The sequence below is a fragment of the Pteropus alecto genome, unplaced genomic scaffold, assembly GCF_000325575.1.
Source record: "Pteropus alecto unplaced genomic scaffold, ASM32557v1 scaffold177, whole genome shotgun sequence".
In the NCBI taxonomy this organism is placed as follows: Eukaryota; Metazoa; Chordata; class Mammalia; order Chiroptera; family Pteropodidae; genus Pteropus; species Pteropus alecto.
This window is the reverse complement of record NW_006442207.1, coordinates 5,793,037-5,814,103: the sequence shown is the minus strand read 5'-3', so window position 1 is coordinate 5,814,103 and position 21,067 is coordinate 5,793,037. Positions and strand designations below refer to the sequence as shown.

At 37.2% G+C, this 21,067-nt stretch overlaps 1 protein-coding gene across 1 annotated transcript in view; it reads right to left on the bottom strand.

Annotated features, from left to right (window-relative positions):
- GPAM (glycerol-3-phosphate acyltransferase, mitochondrial) overlaps nt 1–20,495 on the bottom strand; it is a 30,868-nt gene extending 10,373 nt beyond the window's left edge. Inside the window, 15 exon segments of the mRNA XM_025039178.1 lie at nt 3–131; nt 968–1,038; nt 2,961–3,076; nt 3,776–3,861; nt 5,015–5,128; nt 7,144–7,356; nt 7,677–7,776; nt 9,661–9,797; nt 10,377–10,473; nt 11,097–11,243; nt 12,958–13,071; nt 15,415–15,488; nt 17,522–17,644; nt 18,836–18,966; nt 20,449–20,495. Coding sequence (XP_024894946.1) covers nt 3–131; nt 968–1,038; nt 2,961–3,076; nt 3,776–3,861; nt 5,015–5,128; nt 7,144–7,356; nt 7,677–7,776; nt 9,661–9,797; nt 10,377–10,473; nt 11,097–11,243; nt 12,958–13,071; nt 15,415–15,488; nt 17,522–17,644; nt 18,836–18,937 — 1,623 coding nt within the window. The 5' untranslated portion in view covers nt 18,938–18,966; nt 20,449–20,495.
- Between the last annotated feature and the right edge of the window lie 572 nt (nt 20,496–21,067).

Here is a 21,067-nt window from a genome sequence, read left to right as displayed (position 1 = left end):
TTTCCTAGCAGCTGTATGGCGTGCATGACGACATCTTCCGAATTTCCCGAGAACCCCAGGTCAAAATCACGAGCCAGGACTTCCTCCTTCATCACAAAGAAGTCCTCCACCAATGTGGAGAGATCGATTCCCTAGAGAAAGACAGGAATGGTCTCATGACCATGGAAAACCTATTTCCAAAAGGTCAAAAGGCCGTTCCACGGATTTTTTTTTTTTTTTTGCCCTGGCTTTCCTGCAGCTCCTTGTTAGTACATGGAGGAAAAGGGCCAGAACACCAATGCAGAGAAAGTAAAAAACAAAACAAAACAAAACAAAAAAAAACTGGTTAAAAAGCTGGTTCCTCCAGGAATGTCAAGATACTGATATTCCACATCCAGAGCACATTCTAGCCACAACACATGACATGAGCACATTAGATCACAAAGAGAAGAAGGCACCATCTGAAAGTAAGAAGTGTTTACTTTTAGCAAGAATTTCCCTCATGTTAAATGTTTACCTGACAAATATTCATTTGGTGCCTCTCTCTCTATACTGGCGCCTCGTTTGGGGTTGAGGATGTGACTGTGAGACCAACAAGCCTCTCCCATCACAGCACTTAGAGAAGGGGGAGGGTGGACCATGGATTCTAAATGCAAATCAAATAGCTTGGAAACCATTAGCTATCAGAGTACTTACTGCATGTCAGTGAAATATGTCTATGTATGTTAACTATATTAACTCGAAGAATATCTTACTATTATAGATGTTAGGCAGTTAGAGTTGTTTTTTTCTGTTTTTTTTTTTCCATGTAGATTTCTTCCTCTATCGGGTTTGTAAGCTCCTATGGCCAGAGTCCTCAGTTTATATTACTGTTCACCTCACAGTACTAGCCAGGAGTGGGCCAAATCTATCAGTGAATAAGTATTTGAACAGCTGACAAAGCATTCTCATGTCTACTATTTAACTCCAGGTGACACTGCAGACATACCTGCCTGTGTCTGTAGAGGAGCAGGCAAGCCACGATGTGTGTGGACATAATGGCACAGGATTTGCTAGCAGCTGAAAGGCAAACACAAAGCTTTAGTTGCACTTAAATCTTAAATAGGAGTATTCAAAACTATAAAAGTCCTGTACCACATTTCCCCTTAACTGATTTACCAAAGGGAAGTTGCAACATTATACCATGTTCTGGGTCAGTGGAAACAGTGATCATGAGAGATCTCTAATCATCATAGGGCAGAATTCAGTCTAAGTTAGGTCCACCTTCAATCCAGGACAATGGAGTTTAGTTAATGAATGACCAAGAGACATCTTTAAGGAAATACCAGGACCCAAAGTATGAGCCTGTTCTGTGAGCTCCACAGGATGTCCCATTGTATTTCTCGCCTTATTCCTGGCTGCAGTTGATGATAACTGCAGTTCTCTACTCCTCCAACAGGTATTCGCCACCACGTTAAAACAAAGGTACAGGGGGTGGGAGGGAATAGATTTGAAGTCAAAAAATCTGGGCTCAAAACCTAACTTGTACACTAATTTCATGACTTGTAGGAAATTACTTAAATTCCCAAGCCTCAGCTTCCTCACTAGAAAAATGAGAATACCACCTAGTTCTTTGGGCTGTGTGAGAAAGAAATGGCTTGGCCTGCCACAGGACCCGTAGTAATGGCACTCCATATATTTTCATTTCCTCTTTCAACCTAACCCAGAGGTAGGTCAGAGGTAGGAAGTAAGGGGATAGAAGTACATTTGCGAATGACTATAGTCCATAACCCAATCGTCTGAACTAGCAGAAAACTATAATCATATAAATCAAATATGAGAACGTCTATGGAACATCTGAAATAAAAAGCACCATTTATGAGTTTCCTGTGATGATAATGAATTCATGAATACCTCTCTCACAATTGATGTTGTCTCCAGTCTTTAAAAAAACAAAATAGTAACCAGTGGCATATTTATAGCCATTAAAAAAAAATTATAAAGTGTTTTTAAAAAACATGAATAAACACTTGTTACAAATGGAAAATAGCACAATAAAAAACTGTAAAAAAATATTTCTAGAGACTAGACAGCAACATCCCTGATTACTTGGGTAGTGGGTTTTATCTTTATTTTCCACTTTTCAACATTAAGAATGTATTATTTTTAGCATCCGAAATTGAAGCATGGGCGAGAGACACAACCAGATGTGCTGAAGAAAGAAGGTTCTGGCCCAGAGTGAAGCAGGAGGAGGAGCAGCTGGAGTGGAAGGGGCGAGCGAAGGTGAGGAAGGCTCCACAACGTCGGCAGGAAGTGCTGAGAGTCTGACCAGACAGAAAATGGGGCACAGGGAAAGACGAGGTGACCCCACTAGGCTGTGCACTGAGGCACCACGCTGCCGCCAGGAGATTATAAAGTGGCCTCTACAACATGACACAACGCTGCAGTTTGGAACTTAAGGAAGTCTAATTCTGCACTCACCTCACTCAGTCCTGAGTCGCTACTGCTAAATTATGTCCACACAACTATCCCTCTAAGAGCAGAAGCCTTTGAAGCATAGAACCATTAATTACTCCATTTGTATGCCTCACAGCTAACACAAAGTTTTACATATAACAGCCACTCCATATTTGCTGAGTCAAAATGATCATGGGGTCAGAGGAGAAAAGGGGATGCAACTATAAACCTAGATGCTACACTACAAGTTAGCTCAAGAAAACAAATTCATGAGCGAGAGGCTACAAATCACCATGGCAATATTATTTTTTTTAAAGCATAAGAACTATCACATGAGCATCTACTAATCATCAGGCACTGTGTGAGATGTTTTGCTCAGTCACCTCAAATCCCCACAGCCTCAGTGTCTTGCTAATAACTTACCTAGCACCACCTATACATTCAGTAATAGAATGAGAAGTGGAACCAAACTATAGCAGATTCCAAAACCTGTGTGGTTTGCACTGCACTGTGCTTAATCTGAATTGCAGAAAAATTCTACTTACTGAAGAGAACGTGCTCAGCCAGATTCGCAATCAATCTCCTTCGGAAGGATTCATTTGTTACATTTCTGGACTCATTAGTGGATGTGTCTATACCTTCATCAGCAGCATCATTGGGTCTGAAAAGTTTTTATTTTTTTTAAATTAGACTTCTACAACCCCACTCTTTTACAAAGCAAACTGTATGGGCCTAAGGTATAAATGTATTAGATACATTAAATTACTATATATTCTAAATTTAAACCACAAAGAGATTATTGTTTTCCTCCATAATATACTTTCTTATGTTTAATACATTCTCCTGGCCAAAACATGTTATTTAGTTATAACTAAATAGTCTATTGTTACATCACTTCCAAACGCACTGGCCAAAAAAAAAAAGAAGGCATAAAATAAAGCAAGATACCTCATTTTAAAACATATATAAAATCTTGACATTTGATCACATTAAAGGGCTTAAGAGTCAATTTCTCTAAGTTACAATTCCATTTGAATTCTAAAAAGTTCACAAGAAAAACTCTTTATACACGTAAGTACAATATGCATAACCTATCATAACAAATTCAGTTCACATTTCACTCAAAAGTGTAAATCAAATAACTCCTACTTGACTCACAAAATCAAATAAATTTTATAATGCAAATAATCGAAAACCTCCAAAACTATGAAAACACGTCACTTCAATATCCATTATAAGACCAAGAGAAAAGTGAAAACAAGAAACATTCTTATTAAAGTGAACCTATTTATCTATGCAATTTAAGAAATAATAGATATTTGATACTTTAGCTAGTATAAAAAATTTTCACAAACTTTACCTTAAAGGAAGTATGGCTGGTAACAACGCTTGCTCCAGAGAAAGTACAGTGGAGACAGGTTTCTGACTTTGGCTTTCTAAATATTCCTTGGGGAAAAAAAAAAACAGAAAACAAAAAAACAGTCATTTACTCTCATTGTCTCACTTACATAAACATATATAAAATACACTTGATCTTCAAAAAGTAAAAGGGAGTTGTTTCATAACATGAGCCATGCTGCAGAAGATGAGAAACACGTCCTACATCCTAATCTACCTTCAGAAGTCCAGAGTGACTCGTAGAATATTGTCAAGCACAAAATCTAAGAACTGAAAATTTAAAGAACAGGATGATGCTTAAGCAAAATTATTTAAAAAGTAAAGAAAAATATTTAACTTTTCTCACATCTTCAAGAAATTGTTTAATATTCCCAATGTTATTATTAGTGATAACGGACAGAACCATTCTTGTTAAAGGAAATCTGACACCCTAAGGGTCACATAATATTCAAAATAACCTCAATCTCAAAGCAAATCATAAAAATATAGTGCTGTACAATAGTTGTGATTTTGTTTTTTTTTTTTTCATTGTTGTTGTCATTGGTTTTAAAGTAAGAAATGACAAGCTTCCATGAAAGCACCTAACACATGAAAGACCAGAAAGCATCTAACACAACTGTTAGAATCTTCTAAAGTAAAACCACGAAGTAGAACAGTAGGAGGAGCACGACCTCCGTTCTTTATCCCTGGGTTCCTGACTCCTTTACCCATTATTCTTTTTCTCCTTTACTGATTCAAAAATCTTGGGAATTTAAAACTGCCAGGAACTCAGGGATCCGCCACATGAGGGTGGTGCTGTCCCTTGGAATATGTGGGTCCTGGATTCCACTCAGCAGGACAGAGCAACATCCTGGATGGTCAATTTTACCCAGCTCTGAGGGGTGATGTTTTGAAAAATGTCCCCTAAAGGCAATTTTTAAACATATATAAATATGGAGCATAAAGCAACATGCAAAATTCTCATGAATTTTTTTAAAAAATAGCAATAAATGTTGAACCTGATAGCTCCCAAATATAGATATTTACTGTCTTTTTCAACAGGCATGCTTTAGTAAAAAAAAAAAAAATTAGAAATGCCATTCTTGACACAGTCTTCATTTTACAAGAGAAGAAACTGAGGCTCCAAGTCACGAGAGAGAAGGAGATAGAAACAGATCTGAGCTATGCCAACGCTTTAATAAGCATTCCAGTAGCCGCTCACCTTTAAGGAAAATGGTTGTGCAAAATCCACTCTGACACACCCATAGTTTTTTCGTAACATTCTGACAACGCCTCTAGCCACACTCCAAATGCTCTCATTCTTCTTAGGTTTTCCCTAAATTACAATTTTGAAAGAATAACATGGTAAAAAAATAAAGCAAACACATACGCAAACATTCTGTTATCCAAAGAATAAAGGTTTTTTGTCTGTTTTTGTTTTGTATAAAACCTAGAGGTTTGTTTTGAAAAAGACAACAATGAATGAAGAAAAAAAGTATTCATGGACTGACATCTTTCAGAAAATGTTGGCTTTCACAGGTTCTAAAAGATATAATCATGTCATCAAAGTGTGTTAATTTGGTCAATGAAAAACAAAACATTTAACATGAATTCATTTAATTCATTCGTGAAAATACAGATGTAAATTAATAAAGGATAAAAATGATACCACAGGCTGAAAAATTTCTGCAGTTTTCAGATAAAAATAAGATGTCCAAGAGGCCACTTATCTGAGGTCTAATGATCACCAGAATCCACATATCTAACATGAAGCAATTGAATGTCAAATCCTGACCCACAGCGGCTTTTAAGCTGATTATTCATTTAGTAAGCACTTCCTGAATATTTAATATACATGAAGGCACAATGATGGCCATATGATAGACACAGGGCTCAGATGCGACCTCGTGAGACAGTCAGGGTGACTGGAGTCCACATTCAGAACAAACATCAGTAGAAGTCTCATAAGAGATACAGATACTATTCCAGATCTATCACTTAACTTTTAAAGTCTCCAATTATCAAGTGTCCTTGAGCTTCTGACACATGTTGGGAGGTAAGTTGGAAATAAGTACCTTGCCCAAGACTTCCACACTAAATAAGAACAAAATTAAATTCTTCTGGAACTCTCACAATGCCGGTGGGAATGGCAAGATGGTAAAAGCATTTCGAAAGGCTGACAGTACCTATTAAAGCTGACCCAACAATTCCACTCCTAGGTACATACCCCACAGAATGCACACACGTGGTCATCAAGAGAAATGTACAAGAATGAGCGTAGTCAAAAACGAGAAACCAAACTGTTTTTCAACATTAGAATAAATTGTGGTATATTCATATATTGGAATACTATGCAGTTATGAGAATGAACAGATTTTAACTAAACACAACAACATGGATGAATCTCACAAACACCTGATTGAGCAAAGGAAATCAGAAGCAAAAAGACCACAAACTACATAATATCATTCATATAGTTCGAAAATAGGCAAAACTATTCTGTAAGAATTCGAGATATACCCTTGAGCCAACAGTGATAAGAGGAGCACAAGGGGGTCCCCAGGGTCCTGACAGTATAGCTCCTTGCACTGGGTGCTGGTTACATGGGTGCTCTCACTTCGTGATAAGTCAAGCTACGTGCCTATGATTTGTGCATTCTTCTATAACTATAAAACTTACTTCGATGAAAGGTTTATAAAAAACATTACTGGCACTTTTCAAATTCATTTATAGTTGCTCTGTCAGCATGATTCTACCAGTTCCTCAGGCTTAACTTAAAATCTGCATATAAACAGCAAGCTCTGGAGAGAACGAACCACATAAACCGCACTCGCCCCCCCTCATCATGGTTGAGATGGCACCTCAGTGTTGAGTGCTTTTTTTTCCATTTCCCAGTCCCATGACCAAGGCTGGCACTGATCAATCTAATCATGTCACTTCCTGCAGGTGCAGATAAGCACCGCATTAGCACTACCAATCAGACTGACGTAAGAGATGACAGCTATTCACCATGCCCATCCTACTATGCTTCCTACAATGCTTTAAAATTAGGGAGTACTAAAAAAAAAATCCTTCATTATATAGTCAATAATATTGTAATAACTATGTATGGTTCCAGGTGGGTACTAGACTTATCGGGGGAGGGGAGGGAGGGATCACTTTGTAAATTACATAAATGTCTAACCACAATGCCATACACCTGAAACTAATATAAAATAATATTGAATGTCAACTGTAATTGAAAAATCAAGAAAAACTTGAGTTAAAAAAATTCCTAATTAATTCTAAAAGCACTTATCCAAAAGCCAAGACTTGAAAGCGATGATGACCTTGGGTGGGCAGTGCTCTTACCAGCTGTTCGCCATTGTAGTGACCTTCAATGATACGGTCATAGGAGATTCCAACAGGTATTATCAGGATGTCTGGGATGGTATTAGAATACAGAGTATCTACCACAACTGACAAAAGTCCTGCCCGAGCACAGGAGGTTTTTCCACTCCTAGACCGTGTGCCTTCCAGAAAAATCTCCAAGAACTGCTGCTGTCGAAGTAGTTCCACTATATGCTGGGATACGAAGAGAAAGGAAAATGTGAATTCAAGACTACCCAACTCAGCAAAGTTAAATCTTAAAAAAAAAATCATAAAATTAAAAAAAAAAAAAACCTATGACAAAATATTATATTCACATAAATAATAAGACAGCTTTATTTTGGTGAGAACAAAAATTATCATCAGACCCATACCCAAGCTATAATTACACAAAAAATTATTCGGACAACAGTTTTTTTTGTTTTTTATTTTTTTAAATCTCAATCAAGTCTCTTTTTTCTTCTACTGTAATAAGCACCATAGCGGCTTTAAGGGTAATGAGAGATGACACATACCCCGTGGAGCAGAGCTCTGTAGAGAATGTCCTTCCGTCCATCTGGTGTCTCATCTAGCCTCCGTCGTATGAAAAAGCCCCCCAGCTTATGGATCAAGGTACTATAAATTCAGGAATGCATTAATTATTTATAAAGAAAAGTGTAAAAAGAATACTTATATTCCGAGTTAATTCAAAACATTTGCCATATGAATAAAAAGCACATGTGTTGTTAGAGAAGCTGACAGTGAGACTGTGGACATTTTCCCATTTTCCATATTATTGACATGTTTCAGTCATTTACATTCTTCATGAGCCGTTAGTGCATCGCCTCGTATTCTGAAGCTCTATTACATCTGTTCCAAAAAAGTCATTATGCTATCTTATGCTGCAGGGCTGATGCTATAGACTTTGAGATGAAATACTGCTAAATTTTAAAACCAGGCTCAAGATCTCAAGATACTGACTGTTAGATATCCCAAAATTTGCCTGTGGCACATTTACTACAAAATGAATGTGATGTTACGAAAGCTACTTTGGAGAAATTTTCTCAAATAAATATTGCTCAGAGAGTGTCTCTTTGAGACAAGGATACTTTTACCAGACTGAAACCAAGCATAACCATCTTTCCAAATCCTCAAACAAGAATTTGCCTCATGTAACCACACATAGGAATAAAACAATTCACACAACCCCAGGTCTCTTCCACAGCACTGGTGGATTTTGATGTGAATGTGTAATTTTCTAATACTTAAGTCAACCTTCTCAAACTCAGATGCTCCTCCTACTCTTTTCAAATAGAACGATACTAATGTAAATATAAACATTAATATATATTTTCAGTATCTTCTAAACTCAGTATAAACAGACAACAGTAAAATGTCCCCCCGAGCTTAATATCAGTCTGAGAGTGAACCTCTGTAGATAAGTTTGTAACAAAGGAGATGAACCACACACAAAGATAACCCACCCTGAAAAGTGGTTTGTGAATGTGCAGACTGGAGTGCAATAATAGAAAGCTGCAAGTAAATAAGCCAGGTTGTCTATAATCTGTCATGTCTGAAGGACCGATGAAGCTAAGCAATGACTGGCATAGATTCATGAAAAGGACAATTGGGTTACGAGAAATTATCAGTTTATCGAGCACTTCCAACAGATCCAAGTTGAGAATCTGGAGGGAATAAGTACATGAGTTATTCTGATTACAAAAGAGACAAACTATTATGGGGCAAGGCTTCTCTAGAGCCTAGACTTTGCTCTAAGACTATGCCTACCAGCAACGTTCTGATGACTTTCTAACTCAGCTTCCCAGCAGACACCGGGAAGAGGTGCCCAGCAGAGTAAACATAGATATTCTAGGACCTGGAAAAGCACATATACCCTGTAGGGTCATATCACACTGTATTACAGCGAGTTGTCTCTAGGTCCCACCAGATTATGAGCTATTTGAAGGCAAGGTCTATGTACCTTGTTCACTCTTGTCGACAGCACAGCTGGGTAAGCATCAGATGACTACATGAACGAATGGCTTCCCTTCAGTCATTCACAGTAGTCTAGTCGGCCACAGAACTCTGAGCCAAGTGATAAGGAAGGCGCTCCTTAGATTGCGAGGCTGAGGATCAGATTTCAGGGCACGCAAGGATAATTGCCACTTCGAGAGAGAGGCCTTACCCGCCTAGCCTGCCGGCCCACTTCCCTTAGTCACTCTCTAAATTCACCCTCCTCTTACTCTCTCCTACTCAGAGATAATTATTAACCATCGCCCATAAGGTTTAGGTGTTCACGGTTCGCCAAGTATCCCACGTAAAATACAGAAATGATGGTGACGGTCTTCATGGTTTTTTCTATTTTTCAAACTGTCCACAATAAACATGCATTACTTTTATAATGGAAGTAAAAAAAACTACCATCGTCTTTACAATAACATGTGTCAAAAGGTATAATACAAAAAACATTCCAAATATAATCTTTTTCATACCTTAAATTTAAAAATAAGCTGATCTTACCTGAAGATGGGGATGTTGAGATTATTGCCTGAAGCAATGTATGGAGCCTTGATGTTATGGCAGAAGAGAATGAAAGTGAGCAGCAGATAGTCGATATGTGATCTATGAACCGGTAGAAATATAAGCGGCAAATTCATCTAGTGAAAGGAAACATGCCAAATTTAAAATCGAAATGTAAAATTCAATCACGCTTTGCAACTTGATAGTTGGTTAGATTACTCAAACACTGGCTAATCAGTGACTCACTCTTTAAAAACATGTTCTAGTGATATGAATATCTCTCAATTTAATATTTATCTAGCTAAAAAAAAACCAAAAACCCGAAAAAAAACTACAACAAAAAAGAATCAGGGAAGGAGAAGAGCAATCAAGAGTTCAAGTTGAGCCTATATAGCTCCTGAGAGGCAGCCCTGACCATGTGAAAAGAGCATAGGTTTTGGTGTCGAGCCTAGTTTGGTTTGAAATCTTGGACAAATCACTTATTAGCTATCACTTGGAAAATTTTCTTCATCTATCTTGAGTCTTTATTTCCTCATTTGTAAAATAGGGATTGTTCTACCTGATTCTCAGAGTTGCTTCAAGGTAACTCATCTCACACGAGGACACTCCCAAATAGGTTGGAATGCACAACAGCACACAAGAGAACATTCCAGAGAAATCTAAAAGCAGCCTACAAATGTGGAGCAAATGGAATGATAGATGAACATATTTCTTGCCTCGGTCGCAGCTTTAACCATTTCAAGTTGACCCTTGTGAATCTGAATGTTCCAGAAGAAGCTGTTGAACAGTTTTAGGAGCACCCATCCAGTCAGTCTGAAAGTGAGAAAACAAAAGGAAATGTATATACACATATGTACATATACATATAGATACATACACACACATATACACATGCATACATATTTTACTTTTGTCTTCTAAATTTCTGAAGCTACAGCCTAACAGTGCTTGTAAGTGACTGTGTGTGTGCGTATGTGTGCGTATCTGAATTGTGGCATTAAAGAGCAAACTTTACATATATACTACTTGCAGAAGTATCTACTTATTAGGGAATAAAATCTTATATTTGACTCTAACTTTGCACTTTAGAGGCAAGTCGCCCAAGCGAATATTTAGGTGAGCAGACGACAGAAAACCACTCCTTTGAAGCCATGGATATATGAAACCTGACAACTAGTCTAGAGAGCGAACAATGGTAATACAATGGCTGCTATCAATTAACAGAGATGAAGGCACTTTGAAGCCTAACCACAGTGGGACTTTCCATGGAAGCTGAATATAAAGACTATAAAGTGGAATCGATTTTAACACCAGACTATATTAAAACATCTTTGGGCAGCATCGTGCTAGGAAAGGAAAGTCCAGTAGTAATTCAGTCCTGTTTGCTCAAAATATGATGGCTCCCGCTGAAAACTCTTTGCCTTGCCTTTTAATACCTGATCATTGCTGGTGAGACAGTGGCAACCATTTCTTGAAGGATCCTTTTGGCTCTCTTTCTCACTTTATTGATGGCTTTTGATTGCTGCTGAGCAGAGCCATCGGGGTTTAATTCAGCAGCCACTTCTGCAATTGCCTCTTGCGCTCTGATTTGAAAATAGAAAGACAGACAATGTAACCAGTTCTGTGCAACATTCTGTATTTGGTATTTTCTAAACCATAGCTATAAGTCACAAAACGAAATGTACCTTCTCTCTAATATGTGGTAACATGAGAGAATAAGCTCAAGTTAGAACTGTTTTCTTTGGTTGTCTATTAAATAGTAAAGAAATCACTCCTAAAGCAATGAACCCCCGAGGACTCTGGGAGGTCAATTTAGGAATTTAATTCTAATTCACTGTGTAACAACTATATGAATTTGAATGTTCCAGTTATGCCGTGAGGCTCACCATAGCAGAGGAGAGAAAAAGAAAGATTATTCATTTAGGCATGTAATTCAGAGGTATCCAAAGCCCACTACCAAAGTAATGCCTGATTTTACTTTTGAAGGCCTAATTATTCATTTATACTGTGACTCAATTAGTAGAACTATATATAAAACTCTCTAGGACGGATAAAAGAGGGGCATAAATATTAACAAGTATTTTCAAATCAAACCATTTTAAACTTATTTTAAAAAGGCAGAGCTCAAGATTAAAACTGCAGAACAATAAGCAGTGAGGTAAAAGGAAGATTCAATCCAGTTTTGTGCATCTTCCATGTGACCTCGAGAAGAACTCATGAGGTTAAACCTCCTTAAATCACTTCTAACATTCTAGTTACTCGTCAAAATATCTGGATAGAATGAAACATACTTGAAGGTTTTTTATCTAGAAAACAGAATATATAATCATCCAAGCAAATTGCAAATAACTGTGTTTTCTCCTATTGATTTTAGAATAGTGTATAGCAAAGCTCCACAAAGTGCCATAATTCATTAATACAAAAAGACCAATCTCACAGGACAGTGATGCACCCTAAATCTATTCTTCGAATAGCATTTACTTCAATTTGGCCAGAAATGTTTTCACAAGTAATTGACATGATTATTCCATCTCCATTATCAATGATCCATTTATTCAATATTTATTGAGTACCTTTGTGTGCCACCACTGTCCAGGCCTTAACAACCATACCATAGCGCCTGCATTTCTAAGCATCTTTCGATTCAACCCAGTCTCCAGCTCCCCAAATGCAGGCAGATGTCGAACATGGGCCATACCAGTGAGGTGGAACAGAGACCAACCGTCACCCAAACTCCCACATTCCAACACCTAAACTTCAGAATGATTTCTTTTACCATTCCACCTGAGTTCCAGTCAGTCCCTTCCATTTGGAAGCAAACTCCCTAAGAGCCAAGACAATATCTTGTTCTCTTAAAATTTCTAATGAAGACTTTCTAGGACAAGAATGTGTGCCTAGGTACTTGATAATTCTTTGACAGAAATATCAAACTCACTTCTGTTTTGGCTATAAAACAGAAAATGCAACGTCCCAAACATTCATCTTACAGAATATTTAACAGAGAATTCTGGAGATATGTGCCATTTCTAACTCCGACTTGCTTGTCGCGTATTAGAAATCCATTCGTCTGCTAACCCATAAAACCAGACCGCTATTCCCACAGGGCACTGCTCAGAAAACCACATCTTCTCTGCCTTTCCTTGGTTGCCCTTGGAGCTTATCATTTCACTTGGAAATGCAAATGCCCCTGGAGACGGAGTCCCAGACAAACCAAAGGTTAATAAAGAAGTCGGCTTTCTCACTCTGCTCCTACCACCCATCCCTGCCTCTTCTTTCACAATAGCATCCCCACCTTACCTACTGCTGTTCAGCACATTTTCAGTCACATTGGTAGCAAACATGCCTTTATGGACATCTCGCTCTTGAACAAAAAGCACGTAAGAAAGACGCCTTGCAAGCCATCCTCGGTGCCTGCAATATGAAAAGCATTTAGCAGAGAAAAACTCTAGGAAACCCTAAAACGAGTTGCTTAAATTATACAGTGCTTTCCCTCCTGTAAAAACAAGGCTTCGTTTCATCTGTTCTTGAGATTGGGTTCTCCTGTAGCAAATTCTCTTTACTAGTTCAGGATGCTATGCAGAGCATTTCATTCCTAATTTCTTTCATGTACTCAGCTAAAACTTAAACTTGGAATTTATGGATTAATGTTTGAATACTGTTATTCTGTCAAGTAATAACCCAAATATAAAAACAAAAGAAATAAAAATAACTTACTTTACTAGTACCATAAAAAGAAGCAAATATGTTGAATGCTATCTATATGCTATATAGCTTATAGCTATAGCTATGGGCTATAAAGATAATTTGGAAGCCTTTTCCTACCATGAAGGGCTAATTTCTTTTCTTGTTAGTAATTCTTCTAAGGTTGTACTCTGGCTCAAGAAGGCAGAAGTTCTTACTCTTTTTTTTTTTTTTTAAACACATTCAACATGCCTAAAGGATATGACATATTCCTATTAACGACAGTGGAGGACAGGAATGCTACAAACTATAAGAATGCAAAACATTATGCAATGATTTGAAACCATTCATAATGATTATATAATGCCTCATTATCATTTCCTCCAAAATGATATTTATATAAATAGAAGATTTCAATTATGATTCACTAATTCTCAAATATCCAAAAAAGCCCTAGATTGAGGAAAAGTAATTTGAGGAAGAACTGTTGATGAATCACATGTTCCTTCATCTCTCCTGCCTGACATTCTCTTTTCCTTCCTCTTTTCCTTTGTCTCAATTCTCTGAAAACTTGGCCCAATATGTTAATGTTAAGTGTTTAATTCTAAAGACTTCCTTCAGGGAAAACTTTTCAGAATTATTACTCGAATGAACAAAGTCCAAACTCTCTAAGAAATTCCTTTGCAATTGATTGAAAGAAGAAATTCCTTTGCAATTGACCAAAAGGTGTGTGTGTGTGTGTGTGTGTGTGTGTGTGTGTGTGTGTGAAAGAGAGAGTATGTGTGTGTGTGTGTGAGAGAGAGAGAGAGAGAGAGAGAGAGAGAACGAGAGAGAAAGTTTAGGTTTTGCTTCATGTAACACAGAGAAGAGCTAAAGAGCCAGCTCAACTGCACAGGCAGCTTAGTATACTGAACGGTTTAATATTGCCTCGTCACTACAGCATATGTGTTTTTCCCCTTAACTGCCTCCAATTGAGGGCAACAAATGGACCCTCTGGCTTTATATACGAAATGGAGAAGAGACCCTATGAGATCTCTTTTCTTAGGATCTTAATCGTATCGACCAAGAGAAAGAAAAAAAAATCAGTGGAGGACCAGAATCTCGCCTGTCTTCTCCAAACTTAAGAGAGGGGGAGAAGAAAAGGAGGGAAGAAGAGGGGAGGGTAGCTTGTAAATGGGAAAAAAATATGTCCCTTGACTTCAGTTCTATTTTTTTTTAAAAAATGTAATATATATGCAGGTATTGTCACACTCATTCACGATCTCATCATCAAAACCTGAGCAGTAACATCAGAAAGATTTCAAACTTAAGTATTTGACTTCTTGGATCAATTTTTCATGGAAATTCAAGTACTTCTCATCACCTGAGCTTACTGCTTACCTACACCAGGCATGTACTCTTAGAATTACAAGAACTGGTAGCATTTTTGGCCGCCTTTTCTCTCACACCCCAAAGACATTCACACGACCTTCCGCCCTCCTTCCTCTTCCCCTAGCCTAGATTCGCATAAAACAAAGCTGCTTTTCTCTCACTCTGGGGCCCAATAGTCTATCTCCATATGCCTGGAATTTGGAAGTAAGAATTCTAAGAAAAGTCTTAAGCTCATAATAAATAAGAGAAAATTTCCTAAATAAAGGAAAATATCTTCTAAAACTTTATAGATGAGGCATATTTCAATCAGTTCTACTTTTTTGAAATCTAAAATAATCATACTAGATCATAAGACATTCAAACCTACACTACTCCTCAGACAAATCATCAAAATTTGGAATACTTCTAATGCAAAAGGTATGAATAAATAATAGAAAGCTCTGACTGATACCTATACTCTCAAGAAAATATTTTTTATATAATTATGGCAGTGGCAATAGTATTAGTCTCTCAGGTAGCTGTACTGTTTCCAATTTTTAGACAAAGCCTCTTAGAGTGCCAGAAACTCATATCTATTAACTCTCAAAAACATAATGAAAAAAAAAAAAAAAACAGAATGAAATCCATCTTAAATTGCCTTAATTAATTAATATGGAGTGTTTCTTTTCAGATGTGTTAGAAGCATAAGAAATTTCTTTTTACCTCGTGTGAGTTTCGTTGATATAAATAACATTCCGCAAACCCAAAGACGGGATACTAGGGTTGAAAAATTTATCCTACATAAAACAAAATAAACATAGACATAAACATATAACTGGCTTGCTGGCGAAGTGTTCGCATTATTTATATTAGTAGTACTCGATAACTTAAAATTCAAGCATAAAGTTAGGCATTGCTTCAAAAATCTAAGCGATGAAGAAAAATTATGTTTTATTGAAAAGTACTTTTTAGCCTTCAAAGAAGGTTACAAATTCAAAAGTAATCCTTAACACCTTGTAAAGGAAATAGCGTTTCTGCTTTTTCTGCCCCAATCTCTCTTATCTTAAAAAAGAGTTGAAGCTACAAATAGTTTAATCATTGACAGAAATAGTGTATTCTGTCACATCCTGACACATAAGAATTATTATCCCCATTCTATAGACAGGAAAGGGCTGGCAGACGTTTAGGATTCAATCCTAGATCTTGCTCCAAAGAGAATGGTCTTTCTATTTCCCTAAAATGACTGTTACACTTAATGAAATAATGTCTGGTTAAATACCATCCTCTTTATAGGTAACCCTGAAAGATAATCCCAAAATAACTCTGTTGAAAAGAAAAAAGTCTGTAACTTTATCCATGTGGACAAAGGTAAACTTTGCACAAATAAATGCTGAGAAAGCATAATGTGCCCTGAACGAAAGATGTAAAAATACTTAAATAAAATCTCTTTAGAGAAAAGGAAAATAGGATTTCAGAGAAAGGGTGGCAAGTATCAAAAAATTACTATAAAAATATTATCGAACAAAAATATTTTAAATAAATATGCCATGGAAGAATGTGAAGATCAATTTCAATTCCATCAGGTACTATATTTAGGTAAATATCAATTATTTGTTATACTACTCACCTATCCCCAACCCAAACCATCACTACCACCAAATAATTTCCTATACTCTCTCCTGATTTAAGAACAGCTTAGATTTAGGGTATTCTTTTGATCTTTTAGGCATTCAAAATTAGAATTTGATGAGATGCCAGACCTAAGACCTGCTATTTAAATCTTTATTTCTATTTGCCTATTAATCTGAACTACCCTTACTCCTGGACTAGAAATTTCCATGATCCTTCCATCCTACCAAATTTTTGCAAAAAGACACCTGTGATTTAAAAGAAATAATATTTCTATCAAGACATTCTTGAGCAGACCTGAATATTTAACATAAACTGCTTGAGTCCCACACAAATCTCTCCTAGGTTAGTAAATCCCTTTATACCAGACTCAGAATTCTACTTCCTGCCAAGCCAACCCTGAGTAGAAAATTCACACAACTGTGTGAATACTTAGCTATTTACACAGGTTATAAGCAACCTCTATAAATGACAGGTACTTAAATGGCAGAACTTTTATGTCCTGATAACTGGCCCATCTCAGAGAGTATTTAACATCCAGGTATACTTTTTAATAGGTAACTATCATACTAGAACAGCCATATTAGATTCTATAGCCATGTGCTAACTCATCCCTCTGGCAAACTGCCATTAGAAGCATCCCTCTTATGCAACAGACTCCGTCAAATATTGACACCAGCACCATAACATTGAAGACTTTGCACAGCTTGTATTTTTTCACCAAAATACAAACAAACTCTTACACACTCTTTTCTATATCTTCACCTAACCTTTTAATGGCCATTCTTCACTATCACAAGGTCAGCAGATGCCCTACCCGTACTGTCCCCAAAATAGAAACCTAGAAAGACTAGAGCAAGCCGCAGTGCTGAAGTTCAACGTCTAGAAGTTACGTGAAGTTTCCCACCAACTCTTTGGAAGAGTTAACTGAAAGTAAGAACCACTCTCCCCTTAAAGTCACACTAAAACTACTAAAGAACCAAAATCTCACCTAGCACCAACTATTGGACCAATATTTACTGAATAAATGAATGGAAAGAAAAATTGAGTCAATATCTTCACCTGGAATGTTTGGTTTATAAACATGTCTCTAAATTCTAAAATGAATAAAATCTATTAAGGCTACCCAGTAGCAAATTCACACAAAGTTGGAAATCTATGTCACATATTTCATATGTTCAATAAGCAGGAGCATCCTTACCCAGCTCTGGGGAGTACAGGAATAACAGCATCTTCCAACAAATGGCCTTTTCCGGCTCATGAAGCTTTCTTTCCATTTTAAGGTTGCAGATCTGAAGACAGTAGGTCTGAAACCACACTCACCCTAATAAATATTAAGGAAAAAAATAGTCACTGAATGGCAAGAAAATTATACTTATCCAAGTGATGTCCAAAACTAAGATATTTCAGATAGAAGAGAAACTGATGACATATTTTCCTTCTGGTAGTTGTTTAAGTATGTGTTTTTCAGAGTGATATTTATTCAAGGTACTCCCTCCGTGATCAACACTTGGAACATGAGCAAAAACTGAGCACCTAAGAATAGTAATAGCTGGCAAAGACTACTGCACACTCAAAGCAGCATTCATGGTTTAAAAACAAAGTTGTAAAAGGTCAAACAGCCTCTGATGATAGCAGAATGAATAAAATCAGATTCTTGGATCCCTATGCTAACAGTTAATCTTACTCCCTCTTAAATCGCACTCTCCCAAAAGAACTACCAAGGCCTTACATAGTGAGAAGCTGTTATAATACAGCTTAATTAATTAAACTTTAATAAAAAACAAGTACACTCACAAAGCATTCCTTTATTCTAACAAAAAAATTTAAAGGCTGGAATTGAAATTATAGTTGTTCCATACGATTAGGGTCAAACCCTGCTCTTCCGTTCTAAACATTTTTCTCTTAACTTTGAGTTCACTCGTTACTCAAATCTCACTGATACAGCATTCTCAAAAATAAGCGAAACAAAAAAAAACCCTCCATCATCATTTTTTACATAAAGCAGAGAGTGTTCAAGAAATATTTTAAACATGCCATGTTATGTTGAAATAGGGAAAACTATGCAAGATAACACATGACCTTTGGATTGGGTTTATACTAAAATTTATTTCCTGTTTTTAAGTTTTTAAACAAACTTTCTTTCCATCACAAAATTTATACTTATTAGATATGATTATGGAAGATACAGAATTTTTTAAAAATCTCTTTACAGCTACACCACTCAAAACAACTACTAGTAGATTTTTTCCTATGCAAAAATGTTTTGCTTTTTAACATAATCGCTATACTTAGATTTCTTACCCAATTTTTCTTCTCAATTAACATAATACCACATAAATTTTTAAACATTGGACTTCATAAACATACCTTTTAACAGCTAGAAGAAGTCTCTGTAGCTATTACCCTTTATTTGATATTATGTTGCCTCCATTGTGTCCACCTTTATAAACAACATTGAAATGAACATCTTTAGGTTGAACACTTTTAATCTATATCATAATCTTAAACTTACCCATTCCTCGCTTGAGTGCTTACATCGGCCGACGTTGTATTCTGATGAATTGGGCAGGTAAGAAACATCTATTGTACCAAGGGTCAGTGCAGATTCATCCATGTCACAAAGTGTAACTCCCAAATCATGTACTGTAAAACAATATATACCATTTAAGTTAATGAAGAAACTAGAGTAAAGACCAGAATTCAAAATTCATGATTTTGCTCTATAATAGGATGTTAAATGAACTAATGATGGACTTCCACCATGTTTGGTCAAAGTGTAAAAACAGACTTGGACGTGTTTATACAATTCAGTTAGGCAGCCTTAATTAAAAAAAAAAAAATCAACCTTTGTATCTTTAGACTTTTAAACAAAACAGTTATGAATTTGCAAGGGTAAATAATAGCTTATTTTTAAGTACATGATGAATTATTTCATTTGTGTTAATAACTGAATAGTTCCTGGGAGGATGAAGGCATGTGTTTATTTATTTTATTTTATTTATTTATTTTATTATTTTATTTTTTATTTTATTTTATTTTATTATTTTATTATTTTATTTTATTATTTTATTTTATTTTATTTATTTATTTTATTTTATTTTATTATTTTATTTTATTTTACAGCAGAATAGAAAAGCTTTATTAGAAGCTATAATATACTTCCAGATGTGGAAGCATAGCTCAAACGCCACATGTGTTTATTTAATTACATGTAACACACAAGTAGATAATTTTTTTAAATTATTTGCTAGGAATTTTTGGTCATACATATTATGCAGTGTAAAATGGGTGAAGGCAATGAGGGTACCTCAAAAATTTCACACTTAAATTGAATTAAGCTCTTAATTTTCTTGTGATGTCTTAAATGAAATGATATTTTGTATTTTTAGTACATCTACAAAGCTCTAAAACAAAACCACCCTGTTTGAAATAGCCAAGTTTTCATCCTTTTCAATAATTTTTTTCCTACCCTATGGGAAAATGCTAACAGTGAACTGCTAAAGAAAATTGATAGATACCAACCTAAAATATAAAAACTTTCTAATACAATTCTCCAATTGTTTTTAAATAGCTTTTGGCTATTTCTCCTCACGCGGCCTTAAATTATTCCTTTAAAACCTTGAAAGGTCAATTCCAGGCTAAAAGTGTTTCTAGGAGGGCAAATTCTGATTTTTTTACAATTGCCACATGAGTTTGCTGCTGTAGCTGTTATCCTCAGCCTAAATGTCCTTAACAGTGTAACATAAGTAACAGTCTAACACAGCAGGCGAGAGGAGAGAATAGTACAGTAATACACGTGGCAAGAAAACTCTTCGTTATTCTAAAATTCAGCTATCCGTTTCAGTTGCAGAATGTAGCAACTACAGGGGGAGCCCCTTGCAGCCTGGGAAAATGAAGACGCGGCTGGCCTCAGCGATGAGGGGAGGAGGGGAGGAGGAAAGAGTTCGGTGCCAATAGGAAGTCCACGCTTCGCTCCTCCCTTCCCACGGCGTTTATCCAAGGTCGAGAAAAGAAAAAAAAAATCTGGAGGTACCAGACCATAGGCTGAGGGAAGCCAACTGTGGGTTCTGAAGGAGACAGCTCTGAAGCCAGACATGCCCCGAGTTCAGAAGCCCCACTGCTTACCATCTGTGGGACTTTGGACAAGTTGGTTAACTTCTATGCCTTGGTTTCCCCATCTGGAATGTGGGCATAATATGATAGCTCTTACCTCCTGGGATGCTGGGAGGACTGGAAAATACATAAAAAGCGCATAGCACAGTACGGTGTCTCTCACACACAGTGAGCGCTCAGTCCAATCGGTGGTCATCTGTCATCGGAATGTCCCCAGCATCAGCTGCTCTCCGAGCACCCTGCTGCCTCACCGCCAAAACCAATGCCCCCACGTCCCATTCAAGTGCGTACGGTACTGAGCCCACAGCGGAAGCCCGGCCTCGGCCTCAACGTAGTCTCCCGTGGGGAAGCACAATCCTGCCGCCCACCCCAGCACCAGCCGGAACCCATTTGTCAGGGGGAACCCCGGAACTCGGGGGAGGGGACCAAGGGGGGCACAGACCGCCCCGGCAACTTGCAAAAGTTGCGTGGGCTCCAGCGCCGAGGGCGACCACGCACCTGTCCCGGCGCTCCCGGCCGGAGCGGCCTCCCGTCGCCCGCTCCCGCCCTGGCGGTTCGCACCCGCAGCTCCGCCGGCTTCACGGGCTGAAGCTGTCGGCACTTAAAAGTCTCCACCAGTGCCTGCTGCAAT